The following is a 27,616-nucleotide window of genomic DNA, read 5'->3' as shown; positions in this document are numbered from 1 at the left end:
TTTGACCTTTGAGCTACACCCCATACCCCATCTTTTTTTTTTTTTTTTTTTTTTTTGGTACTGGGGTTCCTGGGAATCCTTTTACCTCCAGACTACACTCCCAGCCCTATTTTATACTTTTTATTTGGAAACGGTCTCTTAAGCCAGCGAGGCTGGCTACAAACCTGCGTGATCCTCCTATCTCCGCCTCCCAAGAGCGGGGATTACAAGTGTGGGCCACCATGCCCGGCCCCTGCCCAACTTTTTATTTATTTGGAAACAGGGTCTCACTAAGTTGCGGAGGGCCTCACTAAATAGCTGAGGTTGTCTGCGAACCGCGATCCTCCGGTCTCAGCCTCCCAAATGCTGAGATTACAAGCATGCACCACCATGCCTGGCCTGATTTTATTTTTTCAGATACATTTATGTGAAGAGTGATGATTCAAACAATATGATATAAAAGTAAAGGAAAAAAGAAAAGTACAAGCTTTTCTCTGATACCTACTTCCTGGTGGTCAACACTGTCAATTTTATTTTTGGTACATTCCTCTTCAGAAAAAATTTATGCATCCATGAATCCACATATCCTTTTTCCTCTGTCTTAGGAAACAAAACACCATCACCAACAATAACCATAAAATCACACAAATGGAATTATACTCTACATTCTGTTTTAGTAGTTTCCTTTCTTTATTTTTGGAAAATTAAAAAAAATTCAAAAGGAGAAAATGTCACCCCATTACTATCATTTATAATAAACTGCTAATTAGCCTTTTGGTGTTTTTGCTTCTTGTCTATGTGAATATATATACTTAAAAGTGACTTAAGAAATATGGATGCACTGTCAAACAAAAACCAAAACCACTTGAATATTAAACATGTGGCCAATGTCATCTTGTCCCTTGACTGTCTTCCCATTTATAAACACTCCGCGCTCTCCACAGGAATAGGTGAAGAGCTGCCTGTTCTTTTGTAAGGGGACACGGTATTCAGTCACATGGCTCTGCTGCTGTTTCTCTGACCAGCGCCTTATTGATAGAGATGTAGATTATTATGATTTTTTGCCATTAAAATGCTCTATGAATGTAATCTGTAGGATGGATTTCAAGCTGGGTAATTATTGAGTGAGTCCAGGGTTTGAACATTTTTAATTTTTATAGATGTGGCCACATGCCTCCAGAAAGAGACTCGCTTATACCTTTACTGAGTGAGTGTATGAGAAAGTGCCTCTTCTAAAATTTTCACATAAGTTCAGGAGTTTTTGTTTCAGTCAAGTGTTTTTTTTTTTTTTTTTTTTTTGCCAGCATGGTGAGAATATCATCCTTGTTTTTTATAAACATTTCTCTTTAATAAGTTGCATTGAATACTTCTCATTTGGCCATCTGCGTTTTCTTTTCTTTGAACTGATTGTTCTTATCCTTTAGTTGTTTTTATATTGGGTCTGTTAGTCTTGTAAATCGATTTGCTAGAGTTAATTTAGCCTGTTATCCACTTTTAATTTTGTGTTGCAAAAATTTGTCATTCCAGTCTTTTAAGCCTCTTGCCTTTTCGTTGAACTTGAGTGCTCTGTGACTGCCCTGGGGTGGTTCTGCAGAGAGGGGCATGGCGGGCAGGCCCAGTCACCTGCAGTGGAGACGAGCCCCACCTTCTGCGCAGTGTGGCAAGGATGTTTTACGGTTGGTACTGGTGACCTCCATTGTTGGCCGTAGCTTTGTTTTGGGCACAGATTCCCCTGAATCCCTGTAGCATAATCATGAACGTCAGTAATAAATAGAGAATAGCTTTTCCTCCCAACCAAATGTGGGAAGGTGTGTACCAGCACGAAGGGCAGTTCTTCTGTTTGTCTTTCTTGTCTGTCTTCTGCGTCCTTTACAATCTGTTGCTGGCGTTTTGCTTAGCTCAGGTTTCTAGGGGTGCACCATCAGTTGCTCTTACTGGCATTGCAGAGCTTTGGCAGGGACACAGGTGCCTTTATCCCTCAGAGGTGACCAGGAAAATCAGTAGTTCAACCCAGATGTTATCTGCCTGACATCTCTTATGTGCCACAGCTGGACTAGGTGGGCAGAGAAGTAAGTTTCATGGCTCTCCAGCCTGTAGGCGCTGCCTGTACTTAAGATTCTTCTCACCATCATGGCTGCTTTTGTGGTGGCATCCTATCCTCCTCCAACTCTTCCTCTTCCTCCTCCTCCTGCTCATCTTTTTGCATCAAAAATCACAATGTGTTATTAAATATTTTTTTTCAGAACTTATTTCTTGGGCACCTCCTGCACTAAAACGTTAAGACCATGGAGGGGCACAGGCTTCACTTGTCATGTTCACTGCTTCGTCCTCAACCCTCTGAGCCAGCCTGGGTGCTCCAGGTTTTGCTGAGTGAGGACATTCTGTATCGATGAAATCAGGTGCCGTGCGCCTCCTCCCTGTGTTCCTCTCTGGCCCCAGATATAAGGAGATGGGGATTCTAGAGAGACCTGGCAGAGATCAGAAATGATGTAAGGACGCTGTGTCCTGGTCTTGCAGCCATGTGACCTCCTCATTGTCCCCCTTCTTTGACAGTTGGTTTATTAGAGTTAAGTTAGCTTTTTATCCCTTGTGTGGAAGGGCTGAGTTCCCCAGGTTTCAGACTGGGTAGAGGCCAGAGTTCTTTGAGCCAGGCATGATACTTCTCTCCTTGCTGAGGAGGGTGGGAGGGGTGCCTGGCTCTGTCAGGGCCAAGTAGAGCTGGAGTTGGACAGAGTGTCCCAGTAGGTTCCATCTGTTCTGTCCCTTCTTAGGGAGAGGGCTGGGGACACTCACCGGCACCCTCCAGGCATCAGCTGCTTTCTTGCTCAAGACTTGGAGAGGGCAGCTCCTGGCTGGCAGATGTGGGCAGCGGAGCCACTGGCAGGGCTGCCCGGAAGCCTCAGAGATGCTGCTCTGTGGCACAAGGCCTGGAGATGTGGATGACACCCTCTGATTAAAATTTGGAGAGCTGAGCTTCTTTTGTTTCTTTAAAAAGTAACAGATGCTCCTTGTAAGCCATCTAGAAAAGAAAGATAAAGGAAATTAAATCACCTGTGATTCTGTCTGTTAAGAGATAATTAATACTAACAAATTACTAAATATTAATGTCCTTACTATCTTCTATGTAAGTGTGTTCACGTGTTATGTGGATAGAAAGTTGTGTATATATATATGTATAAATAGACATCACACACTAGGTTTTGTAACTTGTTTTCTGTTTATTGTTCAATGCTTTCTGATACATTTAACTTACTTACAGATTAGGATTTGTGCTGCAGAAGGGAAAACCTAGACAGTGATAGTGATGGTGACAGAGAAGAGACATCAGGAGTTCGCCACCTCATTAAATGTTCTGAAGCATCATTCCAATGACTACAGATGGAACAGATAAACTCACTTTCTTAGAGAGCAGTCTCTTACTTGCTGCTGGGGATCAGCCTTATTGGCCATTTCTAGTGAAGGTTGTATACATCCTTCAGGCTGCTCCTGTGATTAGGACTTCAGGGTAAAATTCTACCAGTAAAATTTCAACATCCCAGGGTTTGCACTTGAGGCATTCTCAGTCTCTTTCTGGGTGTCAAGGTCACGGACCGTCCCAGATGTCCCCCTCTCTGTCTTCCATGGGGTGGAGAGAAGAGGACTTTAGGAGCTGTAAGGAGCTAGGTTCAAATTCCAGCACTGCCACAGGCAACTGGCTGAGAGGCCTTCAACTATTCTCTCAGTATTGAGTTACCTCGTTTATAAAATAGGACATCTCTCCCAGGATGGGTGTTCGGTGGGCGAGACAGCTTCCTGGAAGTACTTGGCCATTTCCCAAGGAGCATCCCTCCACCTTGGGCCCGCTGCCCACTTGAGCATTGTGCTTGGTTACTCTCCTCCTGAGTCCTTTTTGCTTCTTACCCTGCACAGCCTCCAGCCCAGCCACCCTCCACGTGGTGCGGAGGAGGCCTCCATGGCTCAGGGGATGAGTGGGTGGCCCTGGCCCAGAGGCTTGGTGGCTTCCCCTGACCCCAGCTGCCTCCGGGGAGTGTGCAGCACACACCTACAACACACTTGGTGTCTGACTCCCGGACTTTTGCATCACTCCTGGCACCAAGCCTTGGGAAGGGATGTCTTCCTTCTCTCGTTACGTGCACCCCCCTCCAGCTGTCCGGTTTAGGTGGTGTAGAGGGAGAGCTTAGGGCTGTGATGCCCAAACCTGCTTTCCTCCCAGTATCCTAGCCCTTGGGGCCAGCTTAGAGCTATAAATAACCCTCTAAGTGAAATGGGTGTGGTTGGGATCCCAGCTGCCCTTCCTGTTGGGAACAACACATGCGAGCAGGGAGAAGAAGAATAATAGTGCACACTCCTGAGATGCTCACTACCCACCAGGCGCCGTCCTTGGTCATTTACACAGTGTATGTGTGTTGCTTCATTTGATATAGCAGCCCCATAAATTGAGGTAGGCACTGTTATTATCCCACTTATAGATAAGGAAACTGAGGCACAAGCAGGGGTGACGAACTCCCGCGTGCACACACTAATAAGGCGCAGAGCTTGAGGAGGGTGGTCCTTGGGGCCGGGGCTCCTTCCTTCCCAGGCTTGTCCTCGTATCTGCCTGGCTGCTGAGTGGCACCTCAGGCACCCGGCTCTTTCTCTGCTTTCAGCTGACCTCAGAATGTCTTTTTCAGGGGACCCTGTGCTGGAAGAGGGAGAGGAGGTTACAGGTATAACCTGGTTCATGTCCCCCCACCACACCCCAGGGGTCTGGTACTAGGATTGGGCAGCTGCTGAGTCTTTCTCATTGCCAAATACCCCCGAGGCTCGGTGACCTGGTCCTGATTCCTGTCACACTTGGCTGGCAGCCTTGGCTCTCCCGTCGCAGTCTAGCAAACGCAACTGTTAACCTTTTTCTACAGTGCAAGAGACTTTCTGACACAGATTGCGTGGGGCTGAGTCACGTCACAGAATTGATTCCAGGCGTCACACTTCAAAGTCCCTCTCAGGCACTCCTGGAAGGAGGAAGGTCAGGGTGTTTTTTTTTTTAGTGGGAAGACCTTCCTTTCTTTCAGTGTCTGGTTCTCAGAGCTGTGGTCCTGGGCCCTTTGGCCTCCACTGTCCTCGTCCATGCCAGAGTATGAGCAGGACCTTTCCCACGTGACCCTCTTGGCTGCAGCTGCACCTGCCACCCTAGCTCGCTCTGCGGGTGGCCCCTGGCAGCAGCGCCCTGTGTGCCGGCCTTACCCCTGTCCTGGCCGGGAGCTCAGGCTGCCATGCTTGCTGTTCTTTACTTAGCCCTGTGCTCCGGGTTAGCACATTCCAGCCACACTTGTCCACAGTGTCTTTGGCACTTGGTGGCTGTGCTCCATGACGCTCGCCAGCCTGCCCGACCTATTAGAAGCTCTTCTTTCTTGGCTTGGGTTGATTTTCATGTTCAGTTATGACTTTCTGATAAACAGAAACATCCATCTGCCTGAATAAATGTCAATTATTAGCCTTTATGGGAAATTCTTTCTCTATTTCTTTAAGAATTAAGAATATTCCTCTTTCTAGTTTACTTGATAGAGGATAGGCCTGTGGGGAGGCTCCTCACTTTCAGTCACTTTAGGGGAGGACCGCCAAAGGACAGAGTTTAAGTACACAGGGAGAAGCAGCAGCAGGAGGAGGGGTATGCTCAGAGATTCCTTTTTCCTAATATAGGAAGAATCTATATACCACTGGGTGAGGGAAGGGAATGGGAAGGGCTTAAACAGAAACCAAAATTAGATCTTGCTCTTTAGAAGCTTTAGTTATGTTGGGGAGATAAAGTATAAATATACAAAATAGCAAAAAAATCTTTAAAGTGAGAAGTACCCTGTATAGTTTCTAAATCATCTTCAAGGATATTATTTCACAAAATTGAATCTAGTTTGATAATGAAGAGACTCCTTTCAGCACAGGGGATTGGCTAGCTTACTAAAGCTAGGAAGTGCAGAACTAGAATTTAAAATGCACAGGGTTTAAAAGGCTCATTGCACCACACCAACTGCCTCCTGTAGCAGGTGAAGAATTTGCTGTGGAAGTGGGATGTGAACCCGGCTTTCTGATGGTAAATTCTCTTTTGCCCAATGCTCTGTGCTGTAACCTGTCTAAAGTAAAAAGAGTAGAACTTACTCTGAGCACTGTAGGTTCTGGGGTGCGAGAGGTCTGCGCGTGGGCCACGGTGTATCCTCACCAAGAATGGCTCTGGTTGGTAGAGCAGGGAGCTGATGTCCAGGTGGTGGTCACCAGGCCAAGACAGAAACCCAGTCCTCAGCTCAGTGATGACAGCCTGCCCCACCCCGCCCCATGGCAGCAAGCTGCTGGCTTGCAGTGATGAGTGCCTTTCTGTTAACAGCACTGTAGAGGCTTGAGTTTACTGGGTGCTCACATGGGCTCTGGGGTGGGGAGCTAGGCAGATATCAGTGCCCCTACCGTAGAGACACAGAGTAGGCTCAGAAACAATGACTTCTCCATGGTGGTACAACCAGAAATAATCAAATTCCAGACCAGGGGCCATCTCTCCTGATTCTAAATCCACAACTGCATGCTGCCTCTGTGAGTGATTTGACCTCTTTGACCTTCCTCTCTGTATCTCCACTCCCATGTGCCTGTAGGGGGCGACAGAGGTCCTTTGCTTATTTGCTCTGGAAACTGCTCCTAGACTCTTTGAATAGATTATCCCAGTGGGTTATAAACACTCTTTATAAAGGATTTTACTGAAAACTTTTTATTGGCCTTTTGAATGGAAATGGGAATTTATTTGCCAGGATGAGTAATCCCATCTGACTTCTGTGGGGCTGCACACGGCCTCCTCTTTGCCGAGTCTGTGTTTGTTCCCAGTGCAGCCCGTCCTGTGCTTCGTGTCTGTGACGCTGAAAACTGGCCTTCCCAGCCCTGCCTAGACATCCAGGCTATGAATACCAAGGCTTGGGTAATATTTGAGCCCCAGACTGGTGTGTTCTGGACCCCAAGCCAGATTTTCAGCATCTAAGAAATTATTCTCAGACATCTTTTCAGGATATCTCCTGCCTTGGCCCCATGGCCTGTGCATTCCTTCTCCTAATGCCAAAGGGTCTACAGTAAACCTAGCTCTGGAAACCATGGGGGCCTGTCCTAGGAGCAGCTCCAACATCTTGGCTGCCATGTTGTCCATCTCTGTCCCCCATGCAGCTGGAGAGGCAAGTCTCATAGGAAGGAGTGCACCATGGTTCACTCCTTTTTGCCTCCATCCTATACTAATAGATAATGGGAAGAGAAAGGTGGATTATGAGCCGGGCGTGGTGGCACACGCTTGTAATCCCCGCACTTGGGAGGCAGAGACAGGAGGATCGCGCAGGTTCGAAGCCAGCCGCGCGCTGGCTTAGGAGACCCTGTTTCCAAATAAAAATGTAAAAATAGGTCTGGGAGTGTAGCCCGGAGGTAGAAGGGCTTCCAGGAACCCCAGTACCACCAAAAAAAAAAAAAAAAAGAAAGGTGGATTATGAGTATTTATTGTGTCTGCCTCCTCGAATCCTCCTCCCCTCGAGCCTAAAATTTTAGATTGGCACTCCTCTATTAGGTCTTGACATTCATTGCAAAGTGTAGCCCATAGTAGGACCTCAGGAAATGCTTGTTGGATTGGATTACATACACATGAAATTGGCCAGTACCACCTCCTGCTTTCAGAGCATAGGAAAATAAACTTTCCTGGCAAAACTCAGGACCCGAGCTGGGCGTGGTGGCGCACACTCGTAATCCCAGCATTTGGGAGGCTGAGACCTGAGGATCGCGGTTCGCGGATAGCCTCAGCTACTTAGTGAGGCCCTCCGCTACTCAGTGAGACCCTGTTTCAAAATAAAGAATAAAAAAAAATTGGGCAGGGGGTGTAGCTCGAAGGTCGAATGCCTCTGGGTTCTATCCCCAGAGCTGTAAAACAAACAAACAAACAAACAAACAAACAAACAAACAAACAAACTCAGGACCTGTGCAGTGTTCTGGTGTGGCCACAAGGTGGCAGCGTGACCCCATGAGGACCTTGCCTCCTGCAGCTATCAGCTCCAGCGCACTGGGTGGGAGACTGAGCACCTAGTTATTGATTCTTTCTGGACACTTGTTTGGGGAAATTGCCTCTGCGAAGTTGCTCTGAGAATTTCAGCCCCTGCTTCCTCTGAAAGGCGGGTGGTATGTTGGGATGGTTTGCGCTTTGTAGTCTGTCAGGCCTGGATTCTAGTCCTGGCTCTGTCTTTTTCCAGAAGCTTAGCCTTGGGCATACCATTCCTCAATTTGCTCATCCTATAAAATGACACTTGTATAATTAGAAAAAGGCCCAGCATATCCTGGGCCAGAGCATAAAGGCACGCTGGTTTTATTGCTGGAGATTCCTGTGTTGGCTTCACTGCCTTCTGGAATGTGCTCCATTTTGGCCTCCTGATCTTGCTCACCAAGCTTCTGCACTCTCTGGCCTGTCTTAGCCCTCTCTGTCGCATCACCACTCACCCACCCCCCAGCCTGGGTCTTGCCATTCCCCTGCCTGGATGCCTGCCCTCTGCCTGTCCATTTGCTTCCCAGCCTGACTGTCTCCCTGATACTCCAGCCCTTGAAATGCCCTACACAGCTGTGTTTTCTGCACCAGCTCTTCTTGGCCACTTGAGTCTTAGCCTTATTCCCAAGCCAGTCACTCGCAGAAGGAATGGAACTTAGATTAGTCACGGTCCAGTGTCTGGAGCTCGGAGGGCCCGGCTTCCGTACGCTCACCTGGTCTAGGGAAGAAGAGGGACATGGACTTGGCTCAGTGAGCGAGGTAACTTGCTCAGAGCTGCAGATCTGGTATGAACCAGGATTCAGACCATTGAGTGGAGAGCACCTGTTGGTTGAGTGAAGCACAGGTAGAAGGAACATTAACTCCGGGTCTGGTGTGCAGGCTTGAGTGATCTTGGAGGTGCCCTTTGCTGCTGATTCTGGAGCCTTCCCTCTCTAGGCCTTTTTCCATGATTGCATGGCCTCTTCTCAGTCGGCCTTTCTCCCCAGAGTCCCTCATCACTGCCCTGTAGTATCCACCTGCTGCCTCCTGTGCACCTGATGTCCATAGCTGGGGGAAGGCCCAGTGGCCAGATGGCTGGAGGGCTGATGTGTGCCTAGCTGTCAAGGCCTGGATTGGTCATGTTGACTTTTCTATACAGCAGATAAAGTTGCTGTGAAGACCTCTCAGGATCCAAGAGAAGGGGGAGCCGAGGGAGGGAGATGCTGTGGGAAGGGCCCTGTGGAGGGGGTCTGAGAATGCAGGCTTGGAGCAGGCTCGGGTGGGGGCAGCCACCCCCCAGAGCCCATGTCTGAGGAGGTGCTTTGCCTGCAGATGCTCCAGGACTGCCCCAAGGCCCGCAGGGAGGTGGAGCTGCACTGGCGGGCTTCCCAGTGCCCACATATCGTGCGCATCGTGGATGTCTACGAGAACCTGTATGCAGGGCGGAAGTGCCTGCTGATAGTCATGGAGTGGTAAGCAGCCTGCTGTTGTCCTCCTACCTGCACTGTACCCGCACGCTGGGTGCTCCTCCCTCGAGAAACCTTGGAAGGCAAATGCTTGGCTTCCTTTGGGGCCCGTGGAGTGTGGCGGTGAGCTGTTGCATTCTCAGGATCTCATGGTGGCTTTCTTTCAGTTTGGATGGTGGAGAACTGTTCAGCCGAATCCAGGACCGAGGAGACCAAGCGTTCACAGAAAGAGGTAGAGAGGGTCTGTTGTGGGGACAGGATTGGGCGGCAGGATGGTGGGGACTGTGGGGACACAAGCTGAGGCTGCTGCCTCCTCTGCTTGCTGCTGGGCGTCACCCTCAGCTTGATAGGGCAGCGGGGATGGATGCCATCTGCACGGGGGCAGGGGCAGTGGGACTGGCATATGGGGTTTTCAGACCTCATGATGCGTCTGTGTGACTTTCACACTCCTCTTCTCACCTCTCTGTAGAGGCGTCAGAAATCATGAAGAGCATTGGCGAGGCCATCCAGTATTTGCACTCCATCAACATTGCTCATCGTGATGTCAAGGTACCAGCTGCTGAGACCCCATGCCTGGATGCTTGACTGGCTGTGGGGCGGGGCTGTGGCCACCCTGGGGTGGGTTGCCAGCGTCAGCCTGGATCCTGTCTGTCTGGTTCGTGAGGGCAGAATGAATGGGTCAGTGTGCCATTTTCTGCCTGGTGGGGCCTGCTCTCTCTGCCATGGGCATATCGTGCCCAGAAGCGAAGCCCTTTCCAGTGCGCTCAGCCTTGTGACTCTTCCTGTCAGCACCTCACCATCACTCCTTGCTTTTTCTGTTCCTGAGGTGTACACGCCTTCCCTGTTATCGGCAGGCATTCTGTCAAGCTCTGGGATGGTGTGGCCTGGCCAACTAGAGCTGATGTCCCTTGTGGTGTGCAGCATGGATGGATAGAGGAATGGTTGCTGGGCTGATGACAGGAAGGAGTAGTCATTACCCCTGGGGTCTTCGATAGCCCCTCCTATGTTCAGCAAATGTCATTACTTACCTGTTTCTTTTTCTATAGCCCGAAAATCTCTTATACACCTCCAAAAGGCCTAACGCCATTCTGAAGCTCACTGATTTTGGCTTTGCCAAGGAAACCACCAGCCATAACTCTTTGACCACTCCTTGTTATACACCGTACTATGTAGGTGAGTGCTGAGGAGGACCGGGGACCCAGTCCTTCCCCAGAACGTTTCTCCACCCCTCTGTATGCAGGGGTCAAGGGCCAGATTCTAGGGGAGTTATGACCTATGGACCTCTTTGGGACTGGTTCTCAGGACCCCATCAGGGCTGGAGGTGTAGCTCAGTGGCAGAGTGCTTGTTTAGCATATCTGAGGCTCTGGATTCCATTCCCAGCACCACAAAGAGGGGGTGGGGGTGTGAGACTATCAAATGAGCTAGGACTAAGGAATTGTAGAGCTCGTCTGCCTGAGGTCACACGCAGGGTTTTGTGTGCCTGTGTACTCTTCCTGAGAATGGCCATCCTTTTCAGCAGATTCTCAGTGGTTTGTGGGACCCAGGTTTGGCTCAAGAGTCTCAGCTGACAGGCACAGAATAAGGCCGCAGGCATTTAAGGGCATTTGAGTTTGAGAACTTAAATGCCCAGCATTGGTCTGAAAGTCTCAGCAGGTTGGGGATGTTTTCATCTGTCATTCTAGCTGCAGGCGTCTTCTGAGGGGAGCCTCCTGGTCTCCTTGTCCCACCCCAGGCTTCTCACCATGAGGAGGTGGAGGGTTATAAGGAGAGCAGTGTCCACACAGAAGCCGAGGTAGAGCACAGCATTCCGAGGGCCAGGCCCATCCATGTTGATCTTTGGTTTGCAGCTCCGGAAGTACTGGGCCCAGAGAAGTATGACAAGTCCTGTGACATGTGGTCCTTGGGTGTCATCATGTACATCCTGTGAGTGTGCCGGGGAGGGGGCCAGGGTGGGCTGGGCTGCAGCAGTACGGGGAGCTGGGAGGATCGGACCGGGGGATTCCCTGGGAATCCCCTGTGTGCCCTTCTCTCCGTACTTGGTGGATTCTGATTGCTGCGTGGTAGGCAGGAACTAGCTCATGGGCTAGAGGGTGTGGTTAGTCATCTGGTGTGTTGGATTCCTGGGCCCTGTTCTTGACTTTGGGCGTCATGCCTGCACCAGTGAGCCCCTGTGACCTTTACAAGGAGAAGAGCCCATCTCTCACCCTATTTCCGATACAGGGCCCCTAAATAACAATTGTCCTGTCCATTTCTCCTTGCCTTTTTCTGACACAGGCTGTGTGGGTATCCTCCTTTCTATTCCAACCATGGCCTTGCTATCTCTCCGGGCATGAAGACTCGCATTCGGATGGGCCAGTATGAATTTCCCAACCCAGAATGGTCAGAAGTATCAGAGGAAGGTAGGAATCCAGCGATTTGGGACATGGGGAGGAGCCTGTATGTGTGTGTGCGTGTACTTGTATGTGCACACACACATACACGAGTGGCCATCTCACTTGGCTGGTTGAACCCTGGCAGCCTGTGTCTGTGCAGGCTGGGAGGCAGGCCGGGCGTATGAGGCTGATGGGCCTGTTCATGGCATAGCATGGCGGCCCTTGGAACTGCTGCTGTTAGCCAGCCTGCTTCTGTGCCACCCCCTTTTGAGCCTGGTTTTTTTGAAAACTGGGAAGCCACAGACAGGGAGGAGGCCCTGAGCTGTCCCTGTCCCCTGCCCCACCCCACAGTGAAGATGCTTATCCGGAACCTGCTGAAAACAGAGCCCACTCAAAGGATGACCATCACGGAGTTTATGAACCACCCCTGGATCATGGTAAGTCCGGCAGGCAGGGAGACCTGGGCCCAAGGGGACCATCCCCAGGATGGGGCCCAGCCAGGACTCTACTGCCTTCGGCTCACTAGGACCCTTTTTCATTGATTCCCTTTAGCAATCAACGAAGGTCCCTCAAACCCCACTGCACACCAGCCGGGTCCTGAAGGAGGACAAGGAGCGGTGGGAGGACGTCAAGGTGAGGGAGCCGGTGGGAGCGCTGGCTGGGGAGGGCCGTTCTGCGTTCTTCAGGGGTGCCTCCCCAGGCAGGGGTGACAACACAGCTCAGGGCCCTTCCCTCACCGGGTCATTTCCAACACACCCCCTATGTCCTGGCCTCTAAGGGGATCTTAAAGGGGAAAGCTTTAAAAGAGGAAACTGAGGCCCAGAGGGTAGGAGTGGCCTGTTTTAGGCCATGCAGCGGGTCCCTGGCTGAGACCAGAGCCAGGGCTTCCCACTCCTCCCCAGGGATCTTCCCAACTCAGGCAGGGTCATGGGAGGGGTCCTGGGCAAGCAGCAGTGTGGCGGCCAGGCTCTGCTGATGCAGGGCTGGGGGACGCCCCCGGCAGCGTGCGGACCCGCTAACCTGCTGCCCTCTGCCCTCTGCCCTCCCTGCCTGTGTCTCTCGCCCTCACTTCTCCCGCGCCCTCTGCCCTGTCCTTTGGCTTCCTTTCTTTTGTGCCTTCCGGTGCCCTGCCCCCAGGAGGAGATGACCAGTGCCTTGGCCACAATGCGCGTCGACTATGAGCAGATCAAGATAAAAAAGATTGAAGACGCGTCTAACCCTCTGCTTCTGAAGAGGAGGAAGAAAGCTCGGGCCCTGGAGGCGGCGGCCCTTGCCCACTGAGCCGCGAGCCCTCCTGCCCCTCTGGAGGACAAGCAATAACTCTCTACATGAATATATTTTTTAAATGAAGAGACACAGACTGTCCACTTCCGCCTCCCCTCCTCAGCTGCATGGAGCTGGAGCCACGCAGGCAGCCGAGTTCTGCCTTTGTTCCGGCCGCCCGGGGGAGGGCGGGAGGCTGTGGAGAGAAGGGAGCAAGGTGCTCTCCAACATGTACCCGTTTTACAATTTTATCAGTAATTTGACTTTGAATTTTTATGAAACCTCTTTTATTGTCCTTTCTCCCGCCCCTTTTCCTCTCTACCAGACATGTTCCCCTCTGGATACTGCAGAGGCTTGGGGTCACCCCTGGACATTTGTGGAGATGTTGCGGGGAGCATCCCTGTGCTGTCCCTTCCGCCCTCCCTGTTTCTCCGCTGCGGCCCCAGGTCTCTACTGGCTCAGGCATTCTGGGAGCTCAGGGCTGCCCTTGGGTGGGGTGCCACCCACCTCCTCTGCCGGAGCCCTTGGATGGCACAGTGTGCCGGGCAGATAGGAGTGAGTGTGTGCGTGTGTGCATGTGCGCGTGCCCAGATCTGGGTCTGGGGCTGTGCATTCGAGGGGCCTGGGCAGGCAGGGCTCTAGGACCTCCCCTCCTTGCCTGTACTGAGCCTGCCTAAGTGCCTGGGAAGCCAGGCCACCACGGCCTGTTCGTTAGCTGGGTTCCAGGAGGCAGAGGAGCGACCTGGAACTGGCACGGTGATCAGGAAGACTGGACCCCCTCAGGACCCCTCCCCGTGCAGTGTTGGTCCCAGGTCTCCTTGAGGCGCTGATCTACTGAGTAGCCTCTCTCCTTCCCCTTCTTGCCATTATTAACCCACTTTGGTTGATTTTTCTTAAAATTTTAGCCATTTCTCAGTGGGTTCTTCTCAGACCACGCAGGTGGGCCTGAGTAGGTCATATGCAAAGTTATTTTGTGCATCTCTCCTGGGCTCTGAGGCATCAGCCAGTTGCCCCCTGTGGGCAAGGACAGGACTTTTGTGTTCCTCTCTCAGATTTCCATTGTGTGGCTTGTGGGTGGGGGCAGTCTTCGCACCAAAGATGTCCCGACTCTGTCCCTGCCCATTAGCCACTTTACCCCCCAACAGTTCCGCCTGTGAGGGCAGGGGCACCAGTATTGAGGAGCAGTGTGGGACGCCCTCCGTGCTGAGGTCCACATGCCCCTTTCTGTGGAGGAGGGGTGGCTCCCTCAGGGGCGGGTGGTGAAGGGCACCCGGGTCTTCTTGGGGCCTGGAGGTCGGGCCGTGGGTGCCTGCAGCGCCTCCCTTGTCTGTGATGGTGTGTGTCCAGCATTCAGACTGTTGTAAACTGTTGTTTTGTATGAGCAAAATTGTCTTTACTAAACAGATTTAATAGTTTCAAGTTTTTCTTTCTTTCTTCCTAGGCTACCTGTGGAAAGAGGTTTGTTTGTTGGGGGACAGTCTGTGCCTGGGGAGTGGAGAAGAGACCTCTCTTCCCTGTCATGGATCTGATGTGGGGACCAGTAATGCTGCTCTCCTTGAGAGCCAGGGGCCAAGTGAGGGGCACGAGGACTGGGAAGCCCTTTCACTTTTGCTAAATATTGACTCAGGAGCCAAGATGCTTGTGTTTCTTTGATGCCCATAGCCACTGTCAGGCGTTGGCACCCTCAGCCTGGGGGAACCACCTATGTGGGTCCCTGGGAGGATGCGGTAGTGTTGAATTTGGTTCTGATCCTGGGAGAGACCAGAGGAGCAGGTGGGTGTAGTACCTGAGAATTCCAGGAGGGGGTGCTATGAGCCAGGCAGAAGCCAAAATATCCTACCTATCTTAGAGCTGGATGAGACTTGATTTCAGAGACCCATTCTCCGAGGGTGACCTGATTCACATAAGAGCCTAGAGTAGAAGCTCACCTACTAACCCCATTGCTTCCCTCCTTGTCAGGTGTTAACATGTCCTGGATCATTTAATATACCTGATGCTCAGCTGGCAGAGAAGGGCCAGCAGGATGGTTATCATCCCTGCTTTATGGGCGAGGACACAGGGCAAGAGGGCAAGCACTGGGCAGGAGGTCACACAGCCATTGGTCTGGACTGGAGCTTGGGCCCCAGGATCCCAAGGTCTGGATTGTTCTCTCTCCTCCATGGCTGACTCTGGAGAAGAGGGTTGCCTGTCCCCTTAGCTGTCAAAGGATCACATCCCACCTTCCAGCCTGTGACCCCTGAGTAGGCGCAGAAGTCTCTTCCTCTTCCCGTAACACTAGGCGCAGAACCCACCAGGTTTCGTCTGTACTTCAGAAGGTGCCAGAGTGATTAGGCCCCAAGGAGAGCAGGGAATGGGCGGTAGGAAGGGAGTGGGGAGAGAAGGGAGAAGGAAGTTGTTAGAGTTCTGCTGTCTGCAGACCCCTGTTAGGTTCTTGTTGCTGCTGTAATAATGTGGCTGGTGCCATAGGCTCCTGCCGAGATCTGGGGGGTGAGTCTCCGTGCTGTGGGGTGTGGGGGGCAATTGGGTTGGTAAACAATAGCAGTAAATTTGGGGTTTTCCTTTGGGTTGGAGACAGGAAACGCAGAGGGCTGTGAATGGTGAGTGGGTAGGCAGGCTTGCTCAAGGTGTGAAGAAAATTCAGTTATTCAAGAGAGGAGTGAAATTAGGAAGCCTGGGAAAGTGGCTGTCCCCCTGCTGTGAATGTAAACACTGCCTACTGGGCAGTGCCTGGGTGAGGCTGGGGACCCCAAGTGGAGGCACGGGAGGTTTTGGGGGAAACCTCTGTGATCTCGGCCCAGATAATATATAAACCCTTCCTGCCACTTGAAGCCTCTGTTTAGGGCCCCCAGCAGCCCCAGGGTGAGTCTGGCTGAGCTTGTGAGCAGCTGCTCTTTGGAAGGGACCTTGGGCTCCAGCTCTGGGGGGCTTTGTGAGGGTTTCCTCCACCCCCCTCTCCCTGCACTCAGGCCAGAGTGGAGAGGCTGCCAGATGCGCCATCTCACCGAATGTCTGGGCTCTTCTGTGCTTAGGGAGAGAAGAGCAGGACTAGGCTTTGTTGCTTGAGCTGGCGGGGGTAAAGGCCTCATGCAGTAGCAAATGGCCTGCTCATCCCTGTCCCTGCATCACACACCTAGACACCCAGAACCTGCTCCAGTGAGGGTGTGTCCCCCTACCCCAGTGGCACTGGAGCCTCTTAGAGCCCATTCTCGAAACAGGAGAGATGAGTGAGATCAAGGAAGCAGACACCGGCTCCTCCTCTCTAAACAAAGCCCTCATATCCCTGCCTTGGTTAGAGGTGATGCTGCTCCTGTCCCCATTGGGGTGTGTGAGAATCAAGTGAGGCCAAGCCAAGCCTTGAAAAGTGGGGAAGCAATATTCGTGGGTGTGTGCGAGGTTAGGGCCACCCTGAGCTCCAGGAGACTCTTAGCTGGATCAGAAGACTTTCAGCTACACCCAAGAGTGAAAATGAGCAAGCAGTAGGTATGGCCCTCCTGGAGCTCAGTCCTCAGCAGCAAACGGATGAGAGGAGACTGGCAGGAGAATTCAAACTGTTTAAATAGCCACAGTGGCTTTTGTGGTGCAGAAAGTGGGGCTCTTGTCAGAGACCCGGGAGAGCATCCTGATGAACCGGCAGTTGAGGGACAGACAATGTTAATGGTGGAAAATGAGGGAACAGTATGGCGGAGGTTTTCCCCTTGGCGCTCTCCTCTGGTTTTTCTCTGCAACAGCTGGAGCCTTCCTTCTTTGGGTATAGGTTCAGCCTTCTGTCTTCGGGTCTGAACCACTGGGTGTAGCTCTTTAGCTTGACCCCAGACCCTTGACCCCCATGGAGTCTGCCCACAGAAATCTGGTTTGCTCTGCTTAGTGGGGTGTACTCAGCATTTTCTGCCAATTTTCTCTTTCCCACCCCTCCCATCTGGGTTACTTACATTCATAATGTTTGCTCCCCAAAACCAAACTTTGGGAACATAGTCTTACAGGGATTTCCCCACTCATTTTTCAGTTCATTAATTTTTTTTAAAAAAAAAAAGCCTTACAAAGAGATAACTAAGCTTAGATCATTTGTGGTTCTATATTTTATGAATCATTATAAAAAAGAATGGCTTTACATAAAATTGAGGGCCCTCCTTGGAAGCATGGGAGGGGTGGTAAGAGGCTTCTTTGCTCTTCTGAGCTCTACCACTGAAGAGCCAGAGCTCTTGGCAGCCTTCCTCATCCTCCCGTCTTCACTATACCCCCTGTCAGTACATGTGATATACACGGGACATTTGCTAACACCACAGTGCTTGTGTTTCCATCCTTAACCTATTTTTAAACACACCAAAAGTCCAAACCTGGGGTTACCTTGAAATTGACCTCTTCTCTCTGGAAGTAATAATTATTGAGCAGAAGGTAAGTTGCTACCCTTTGGCCAGGAAGTCTTGTGACCATCAGGCCTACAGAATTTCAGGTGGGACCTCTTGGGCCGTAGAACCCGTGTATGGTAAGTCGTTTTAGGGACCAGGACTGCCATGCAAATGCATCCATTTGCATACATTTCTTACCCTCAGGGACAGTAAAGTTTCCTACCCTCATCTCACATCCTTGCCTGGATTTGCAAGTGAAATACTGGGACTGGCTTTTCCCCTTTGCCAACCCTGTCCCTTCTCTCTGTTCCTCAGGCCCTGTGTGTCCAGATACTATCTAGTCTTAACCTCTCTGATCCTAAGGGAGCCGTGTTCCTGGGGTGTGTATATGCAAAGTGTCCACAGAAGCTGTGCAAATGAGCACCGGCTGGTGGCTGCGGGCCGGCCCAGGGCAGTCGCAGCCATGGGTTGAGTCCATGTGAAACGTGATCTTGCCGTTGCTCAGGCTCAGCAGCTGTGAGTCTCCTGTTCCTCAAACAGCTAGAGCCTCTTGGGGTAACAAGGCCTCAAGTTTCAGAATGAGCCAGGTTCTCCCAGCCCTCACCCTCTGATTTGGGGACGTGTGGTTCTGAAGTCACCAGTCAAAGGTTTACTTTTCACAGAAACCACTGAGACTGAGACCCAGACCTTGGTTAGCGGGAGTCTGTGGTGCAGAGACCTGGTATTTGCAGTAAGACCTAGAGGGGCTTATGGGTTTCTGGTACTCTGCTGTCTTCTTTTCTGATCATAAACCTGTTCTAAGGAAATGGTCTTCATAGTGAGACTGGAGCCCTGCTTCTCGCTCCACCCACCCAGCCACAGGAGGGCCCCAGGCAGGATGGGCAGAGGGCTGGGGCAAGTTCTTCTCTGAGCCGGTCTGCGAGGAAGAAGAGTGGAGGTGAGCAGTCCAGCCTGACCTGCTTAGTCTAGATTCCACAAATGACAGCTGGCTGGGCATGGGCACTTGGTGTACTGGCTGGTTAGATGAACACATATGACAAAAAATGAACACGAATAATTTCAGTAAATTCCAACATCATAGAAATTATGCAAGGAATTATAAAGGCAGAGTGAAGTCTGGAAATCCTTTATAAGCCTCGACTCAGCCCACCATGCCATTTCCCTCTCCAGAAATAACTTCATATATAACAGCTTGATTCTATTTTAGTTTTTATCCAAAAGGTTTGTTAATTTATCCAGATACATATATGCTTACAAAGACAACTGAGAAATTTCTCTGAAGGTTAAAACGAGTATAAGTGGAATCATTAGGCATATTGTTCTGGAACTTGCTTCTTAAAATAGTGTGATAAAATACAACAAAATTTGCCATTGTAACTATTTCTTAATTTTTATTTATTTTTTGTGTATGTGATACGGGGGATTGAACCCAGGTATGTTCTACCTCTGAACTACACCCCAAGCCTATTTATTTTTATTATTTTTGTACTCGGGATTGAACCTAGGGGCAATCTACCTCTGAGCTAACCCCCTTTTTCTCCTTGTTTTGAAATCATCTTGCTAGCTTGCTGAGCATTGCACTATGTTGCGAAGGCTGTCCTCAAACCTCCAACCTCTTGTTTCAGCCTCCCAAGTATTGGGATTACAGGCCTGCATCACCATGCCAGGCTTTTTGTTTTTGAAACAGGGTCTCGCTAATTTGCTGAGGGCCTTGCTAAGTTGGTGAGACTGGCCTCAAACCCGAGATCCTTCTGTTTCAGCCTCTCAAGTACCGGGATTACAGTTGTGTGCCACCATGCCTAGCTCACAGTAACTTTGTGTGTGTGTGTGTGTGATACTGGGGATTGATACTGGGCATCCTACCTCTGACTACATCTACACCTCCAGCCCAATTTATTGTCTAGTTTGAAATGGTTTCACTAGGTTGCAGAGGGCCTCACTTAAGTTGCTGAGGCTGACTTTGAAACTGTGATCCTCCTGTCTCAGCCTCTCAAGTGCTAGGATTAGAGACATGTGCCACTATGCCCAGCTTCATAACTTTTGAGGCATACAATTCAATAAAAAATACTTACAGTGCTGTGCAACCAACCTCCAGAATTTCTCTTATTTGTTAAACAACATGCAACTTACTTATTATTATTATTATTTTTTTTTGGTGGTACTGGGGCTCCTGGAAACCCTTCTACCTCCAGGCTACACTCCCAGACCTATTTTTTAATATTTTTTAAAATTTGGAAACAGAGTCTCATAAGCCAGCGCAGCTGGCTTTGAACCTGCGTGATCCTCCTATGTCTGCCTCCCAAGTGCGGGGATTACAAGAGTGCACCACCGCACCTGGCACAACTTACTTTTTAGTTTAGCATATCTCAATGGATTATTACAACTCATAGAACTATCATACCATTTTGATTTAATTAATTTTGTAATGCCAGGATCAAACCCAGGCCTCGTGCATGCTAGGTAAGCACTCTACCATTGATACCCCACTCAAGCCCTCATACTCTATTTTCTAGTTGCAGAGTATTTCATGGTATGGATGTGTCATAATTTTATATGCTATTTAAAGTTATTTGCCTCTTAGGTTTTTTTGTTTGCTCGTTTTTGTTTGGTGGTACTGGGGATTGAACCCACAGGCATTCTATCTTTGAGCTACACCCCTAGCCTTTTTTTTCCCCCTAAATGTTGAATCAGGGTCTCACTAAGTTGCTGAGGGCCTCACCTAAGTGGCTGAGGCTGGCTGCACACCTGTGATCCTCCTGTCTCAGCCTCCCAAGTACTAGAGCCACACCACGCTTGACTTTAGATTTTGATAGGTGCTGCAATAAAGTGTCAATTCATGAATGAACCCACTTTGCATATTGCTTTCTGAGTGAAAGGTCCATGAAACCGATGGAGCAATCTGGGGATAGAATAAGTCAGCTGAGAAGAAGGATATTTGAGGAACTTCCCAAAACTGATAGATGTATAACCTTGGCAGACGTGAGCGACTGGAAGAGTCAGATTTAGAGAGGGGCAGGGGATTCCTTCACCCTCTCCCCACCCCAGTGGCTCTGCTCACTCAAGGTTATTTGCATATATGTTGGGCATGTGGGCAGAACAGCTCAGAGGCAGGATCCGAGGTTCAGCCTTGTTCAGCCTTCTCGCTGGTGTTTATCTTGAAAAGTCTACCTTGCCTGCTTCTGAGTCCCTGTGCCAGTGCTCTTAGTGGACCTGGCAGATACCAAGTAGATGACGAGCAAATCACTTCCACATCAGTGGGTGCTGTGAGAGGCCCCAGAGTGTCATGGGAAGCTATGGGAGAGATCCCCTTTGATTAGGGGTTCTGAGAGTGGCAGAGAAGGTGGTTCTTTTTCCTACCTGTTGCAGAGACATAGGATATGTGCACACATTTTTTTTTCTTACTGGACAGGAGGAGCTCGGCCACATTGAACCCTGAAAAATCTTTGTAGGACTCTGATTATGCTCCCGTTCCCCTGCTGGTTACTGGATCTGAGAAACTGGGCTTGTGACGTGGTGGTCAGTAGCTCAGATACACACAGGAGAAAGGTTAGGGATTATACTACACTAGGTTCAAACTACAGACAGATGACTTGACCTCCCTGAGCCTCAGTTTCCCAACCAGTAAAATGGGGATAATTGTTGAGGTACCCATAAGACTTCCTACTACAGTTTAAGGGCCCCAGCTGCTCTGCTCTGAGATCTATGGTTGCATTTGATGGGGGCCACGCCTCCCCTGCCGCTCCCAGCCAGACTGTGCCTTGCAGGGATACTAAGCATATCTGTTCCTGGAAGAACCAGGGTGCTGGTAATGGCTAACTTTGGTTTAAGGAGTCCCTGCAACTCTGGAAACCACACACTGTATTGTAGTCTAGGAACCTGTGCCTTCCTCTGCCTCTCTTTTCAGTGTAGAAGTGGCCTGGTGGCTTTCTCAGACTAGCCTTCCCCTCTCCCTATTTTCTCGTGTAAAGAAATTTCTCCTGGCCAGGTATGGTGGCACACACCTGTAATCTTAGTACTTGGGAGGCTGAGACAGGAGGACTGTGGGTTTGAAGCCAACCGCAGCAATTTAACAAAGCTCTCAGCAACTTAGCAAGACCTTGTTAAAATATTAAAAAAAAAAAAAGATAGAAAAGGGTTAGGAATGTAGCCCAAAGGTAGAACAACCCTGGGATCATTCCCCAGTACTAAAAAAGAAAAGAAAAAAATCTGCTGATAAAACTCTTACATGTTTAATCCCACTTTGACATCTGCTTTTTGGAGAATCCAGACTAACAATAACATCATCTATTTCCTAGGTTATTGTAAGAGACAGTGACAAACCATAAAAGAGCCCCAGCATGGTTCAGTCATGGGTACCACTCCAGTAGATGCCTTAGTCTGGCACATAGTGCTTGTTATTTTCATATTATCATACAGCAGAGTAAGTCGTCATTAATATGCCATTATGAACAGGTTAATTAGTTTGAGAGGAGGATTTGGATGTAGCAATCAAGAAGCATGTGTCTTTCTGTTTCTTCCTTGCTCCAGTATTTCTGAAGGCTTTTTTTGTAACTCCTAATAACCCACTGTGTGTGTGTGTGTGTGTGTGTGTGTATGTGTGTGTGTGCGTGTGTGTATGTGTGTGTGTGCGTGTGTGTGTGTGTGTGAGAGAGAGAGGGGGGAGAGGGAGAGAAGAGAGAGGAGAAAGAGAGGAGAGAGAAGAAAGAGGAGAGGAGAGAGAAGAGAGAGGAGAGAGAAGAGAGAGGAGAGAGGAGAGAGAGGAGAGAGAAGAGAGAGAAGAGAGAGAGGAGAGAGAAGAGAGAGGAGAGAGGGAGGGAGGGAGAGGAGAGGTGAGGAGAGAGAGAGAGAGAGAGAGAGAGAGAGAGAGAGAGAGAGAGAGAGAGAGAGAGTATGGATAGATAGATAGATACTGGGAATTGAACCCAAGGGCATTCTACCTCTGAGCTCTACTTTCATCCCTTTTAACTTTTTTTTTGTGTAGTAGTCTCATCATAAAGTAGACCATGTTGACAATGGCATACATTATTTGGTGCTCCCCCACCCCCGGCTTCTCATTTCCCTACCTCCCAATACCAAGTGTCCAGGTTAACTTTTTTTTTTTTTTTTGGTGTGTGGTACTGAGGGTGGAACCCAGGGGCTTTTCTACCTCCGGGCTATACTCCTAGCCCTATTTTATACTTTATTTGGAAACAGGGTCGCACTAAGTTGCTGAGAGCCTCACTGAGTAGCTGAAGCTGGCTTCGAACCTGTGCGATCCTCCTGTCTCATCCTCCCAAGTGCTGGGATTACAAGCGTGCACCACCACGCCCAGCTCGGGGTTAACAATTTTGAAACAGGGTCTCACCAAGTTGTTGAGGGTCTCCCTAAGTTGCCAAGACTGGCCCTGAACCCGAGATCCTCCTGTCTTGGCCTCCTCAGTATTGGGATTGCAGGTGTGCGCCACTGAGCCCATGATGATGACCTGCTCTTTGTCACAGTGGTAGTTATCCCTCTGGATTTGTTGGTTGGCCCCTGACTTCTTTTTGCTGGCGGCGGTGGTGGTGGTGATTAACAATGCCATGTGGCACTGGTTGGAGAAGGAGGCTACGGCAAAGATGCAGTTCAGTGGGTTCGTGGTTCTTTAGCCCAGCAGCCAGGATGCCCAGCCCCACGGAGGCATGGCTTTGCTGGGAGGCAGCGTGGCAGGTGGGTGGGTCATGAGGAACCTGGCAGGGCAGAGGTGGCAGCGGAGGGAGCGAAGGAGGATGGTGGGAAGAGTGTGCTTCCAGTGAAGCCGGTCACGAGAAGCGAGTGTGAGTCACAGGGTTTCTCTCAAAACCCTCATGCCCATGGTCTCTAGAATGTGCTGAATATGAACCCTGCTGGCCCTGGCCCCAGTTCCAAGAATGCCTCCCCCTTCCCTCCCTCCCACAGTTGCCAAAAATTAATCAGGTTCTGGAGGTTATTATTCTCATAAGAACTTGGCGAAGAAAACCCGTGAGTTATATCCCAGCAAAGGAGGCCGCAGAGATTTGGGCTGATTGGGAGGAAATATGAGAACAGCTGTGTCTCTTTTGAGTTTCAGAACCTGGTTCTGCCTGCTCACCCAACTGGAAAAAAAAGTTGGCTTGCGAGGTTCAAAAGAGGCCATAGGATGGGGCGCAGGCCGGACCCCCGGGGCTTCTGAACATCGGGGCTCATGGTGGCCCTGCCCTACCACCTGCCAGTGGCTGTCTGTAAGCAGCAGTGTCCGAGCCAGTGAGACCATGATTTAAGAGCATCTTGTGAAAATGGAGACTCCCAGTTCCATTTGGATCCTGGCGCTTTCCTATGTGAACTTCTCTCTTAGACTGTTGACCTCCCACAACCTTAGTGAGTGGTCTTAGCCCCATTTTACAGATTTCTAGACGGAGGCTCAGTTCCACAAGGTGTCTAGCAAACAATCCTTTGTAGTACAGGGGGCCTGAGGTCTGGCACAGGTGTGTGGCCTAGTTGTCCCCGCCACAAAGGCAAAGAGAGGAAGTGTCTGAGGCACAGAGACAATCAAGGGCCCCATTGTCCTAAGGAGGCCAAGCCACAGTGTTCACAGACCTAAAGGGCGAGAAGGGCCCAGTGTCAGCCACTCTGTCCACCCCCGGGACCCAGGCACCAAGATGGAACACTCCTCTTTCAGAAAGCTGCACAGCTCTAAAGTTCTGTTTACACCTCACACTTTCAACAGTGTCCACCCTCAAAGCCTTATTCAATACTGCAGTCTTCTCGCCCTTCTGAAAGCCCCGCCCCCGGCCACGTGCTGAAGTCTTGATCACCAGTCTGCAGAGCTGCTGGGAGGTGGTGTGACCTTTAGGAGGTGGAGCCTCCAGGGAAGCAGTTAGGTGACTGGGGGCATGCCCTCAAAGGAGACTGGCCCCTCCTCTCCCCCTCCCTCTCTCCCTCCTTCCTCTCCCTCTCCCTCTCCCTCTCCCTCTCCCTCTCTCTCTCTCCCTCTCTCCCTCTCTCCCTCTCTCCCTCTCTCTCTTCCTGGTACCATGACATAAATAGCTTTGTTCCACCATGCACTCCCTGCTATGATGTTCTGTCTTGCCACAGGGCCAAGGGACTGTGATCAAAATGTTGAAATGAACCGTCCCTGCCGAGCGTGGTGGCGCACGCTTGTAATCCCCGCGCTTGGGAGGTAGAGACAGGAGGATCGCGCAGGTTCGAAGCCAGCCGTGCGCGCTGGCTTAGGAGACCCTGTTTCCAAATAGGTCTGGGAGTGTAGCCTGGAGGTAGAAGGGCTTCCAGGAACCCCAGTACTACCAAAAAAGAAAAAAGAAATAAACGAACTGTCCCGTCCCTCCTTTTGTTTATCTCAGGTATTTTGCCACAGTCACAGCAAGCAGATTAACACTCTCAAGTCCTCATGCTGGCGCTCTACTCCTACAGGGTTCCATATTGGAAGAAATATTTTTATTTAAATATGCTGTACATAGAAAAGTTTCCCTCCTTAAGTTTGTCCCTGTAGATCTGATCATCTCCAGAAGTACTATTTAATAATGGCTGGGATGCAGACGTCCCCAGGGCAGGACTTCGTCAGCTTCCTTCACTGACACTTTCCCAGTGCCTGGCTGTCAGTGTGTGCTGGGCTGGCGGGCGCCTCCTGACATCCAGTTCTCTCTGCAGACACTGCAGGTGTCCGAGAGCACAAGGCACTGTGTCGGGAAGTGCTTTGGCAGGTGGCAGACACAGGCGTGTGAGCTCACAGACCTGTGAGATTGGGGAAGACCTCCTGGAGGAGGTTGGCTGGAACTCTAATATTTTTTAGCGCCCCTGTCACCCAAGACGGCTTCTCCTTCCCCAACACAGAGGAAAGCTTCCCTCTGCCACAGCCCGATTCCTCCTGCTACTGCTGCTTCAGCCCATTTCCGCCCTCAGTGGGTCCTGCGGCAGTAACCACAATAACCATTCCAACCCGTCTCATTCCTCAACCCCACCTCTTGGCAGGCCATGTAGGGGCTGCCGAAGGCAAGTTGCCCACAAGCTCATGCTGCCTAGACCAGCCACGTGGAGGGCAGTTTGCTCCTGGAGGAAGGCCGAACTCCTGGAGGCATTGCCCTTGGCCCCTGTGGGGAAGCCTGGCACATAGATAACACTCAGTAAATACTGGATGAGTGGATGGATAAAGCTGATGGTTAAATGGTTACCCAGCCTCTGCCTAGACACAACAGTGGCAATATATATATATATATATATATATATATATATATATATATATATATATATTTTTTTTTTTAATTGGTGCATTGTAGTCATATATCAATCACATTGGAGTACAAGACTTGAGAGGATATACAAGCACACATCATCCAATTAGCCCTCATCCAGCCCCCATCCCATTCCCTCCCCCTCCCTCGATCCCATGCTTGTTTGGTGATTAACTTTGATACATTTGTTTATGTACCTCCTGCGTTTTAAAGAGGCCCCATCCTCCCCTATTCCATACCCTCTGATTGGTCACCTTAGTTGCTTCACTATAGGGCCCTTTCTATAGCTCGACCTCTTCCTGTTGCCCCTTTCCTCCTAGTTATTGCTGATTAGGGGAAGCATCTGATTTATATTTTCTGCGATATTTCTCTGTGCACAGCGGCATCATTTAAATAAATCTTCGCCGGGTGTGAAGCTCTTGGGAGGCTGAGACAGGAGGATCGCACAGGCTCAAAGCCAGCCTCAGCTACTTAGTGAGGCTCTCAGCAACTTAGTGAGACCCTGTTTCTAATAAAATATGAAATAGGTCTGGGAGTATAGCCCGGAAGTAGAAAGCCTCTGGGTTCCACCCCCAGTGCCACCAAAAATTAAAAAGAAAATCTTCGATTATTATTTGTTTACTTTATTACACATTTTTATTTAGCATTTTATTTTGTGCCACTTTTGCTCACATGAAAGCTTCTAAAATGGTATTCATTATGGTGCACTGTAGTTGAGTACAAATAAAAAAGGAAATCAGATAGTCGGGCGTGGTGGTGCACACTTGTAATCCCAGCATTTGGGAGGCTGAGACTGAAGGATTGTGGTTCGCAATCAGCCTCAGCCACTTAGACCCTCTGCAATTCAGTGAGACCCTGTTTCAAAATAAAGAATAAAAAACAGGGCTGGGGGGATAGCTTGGAGGTAGAATGCCCCTGGGTTCCACCCCCATATTCAGTGGAGCTCAGTAGAGCTGAAATGTAGACAGTGGAGCCCGGATATTGTCTTTAGTACTTATTTTCCTGCTTCAAGGAGCCATTTTGAGGACAGATTAGGCTGTGACCTTGTCATGGGAGTGTGGCATGCCCCTTGTTTCTGGGGCCTGTAGGGGAAAGGAGCCTCACAATTCCTACCATGTCCTAGTGCCTCTCTGTGTTTGTTTCACACGCCCTACCCAGCATGTCAGAGCACATGCTGAGGGATGAGCATGCTGGGCATCTCTGAATCACGTAATCTCAAGGTTGGAAGCCCACCAAGAGATATCGGTGCTTCTCAATTTTTTTGAAATCACAAAACATCATTTGTTAATTTGTGTCCTGATTCACCCCTATAAAGGTATTCCTGAGGCTGGGCGTTGGTGGCGCACGCTTGTAATCCCCGTGCTTGGGAGGCAGAGACAGGAGGATCGCGCAGGTTCGAAGCCAGCCGTGCTGGTTTAAGAGCCCCTGTTTCCAAATAAAAAAATAGAAAATATGTCTGGGAGTATAGCCCAGAGGTAGAAGGGTTTCCAGGAACCCCAGTACCACCAAAACAGAAAAAAAAAAAGGTATTCCTGCCTCACCTCTCCAAATAGTTCTATAGAGAGCAAATTCCAAGGGGTTATTTGTAGGTGTTGAGGTTGACCTTTTATCTGTCTTGACTAACAGATGATATATAGCAGTGTTATTTTTCCCAATTCCTATAGGACATTTGCAATTGATTTCATAGGATCTAGAGTTCTGTACTCTCTGACTGAAGCCACCAATCTCAGAATTTACCTCTTCTTAGGAAGGAGCTCTGTGGTGGTGTCAGACACCACAGCCCCTAGAGGGGCATGGTGGCACACACTTGTAATCCCAGCATTTGGGAGGCTGAGACAGGAGGGTCATGTTTTGTGGACAGCCTCAACTATTTAGTGAGGCCCTCTGCAACTTAGTGAGACCGTTTCAAAATAAAGAATAAAAAATAGGGCTGGGGATGGTTCCATCCCTAGTATAGTAAAACAAAAA

General features: G+C 49.9%; 1 protein-coding gene across 1 annotated transcript in view; it reads left to right on the top strand.

Moving 5' to 3' along the window:
- MAPKAPK2 (MAPK activated protein kinase 2) overlaps positions 1-13,098 on the top strand; it is a gene marked incomplete at both ends in the record, with an annotated part of 44,992 nt that extends 31,894 nt beyond the window's left edge. The window contains 9 exons of the mRNA XM_080698443.1: positions 9,311-9,450; positions 9,612-9,676; positions 9,914-9,993; positions 10,491-10,617; positions 11,293-11,368; positions 11,720-11,844; positions 12,169-12,254; positions 12,370-12,450; positions 12,955-13,098. Coding sequence (XP_080554569.1) covers positions 9,311-9,450; positions 9,612-9,676; positions 9,914-9,993; positions 10,491-10,617; positions 11,293-11,368; positions 11,720-11,844; positions 12,169-12,254; positions 12,370-12,450; positions 12,955-13,098 — 924 coding nt within the window. The remainder of the gene's footprint in view (positions 1-9,310; positions 9,451-9,611; positions 9,677-9,913; positions 9,994-10,490; positions 10,618-11,292; positions 11,369-11,719; positions 11,845-12,168; positions 12,255-12,369; positions 12,451-12,954) is intronic.
- Positions 13,099-27,616: the final 14,518 nt, after the last annotated feature.

This window comes from Muscardinus avellanarius, assembly GCF_963383645.1.
Source record: "Muscardinus avellanarius genome assembly, chromosome: 7".
Taxonomy (NCBI): Eukaryota; Metazoa; Chordata; class Mammalia; order Rodentia; family Gliridae; genus Muscardinus; species Muscardinus avellanarius.
This window is presented reverse-complemented; position numbering and strand designations above follow the sequence as displayed.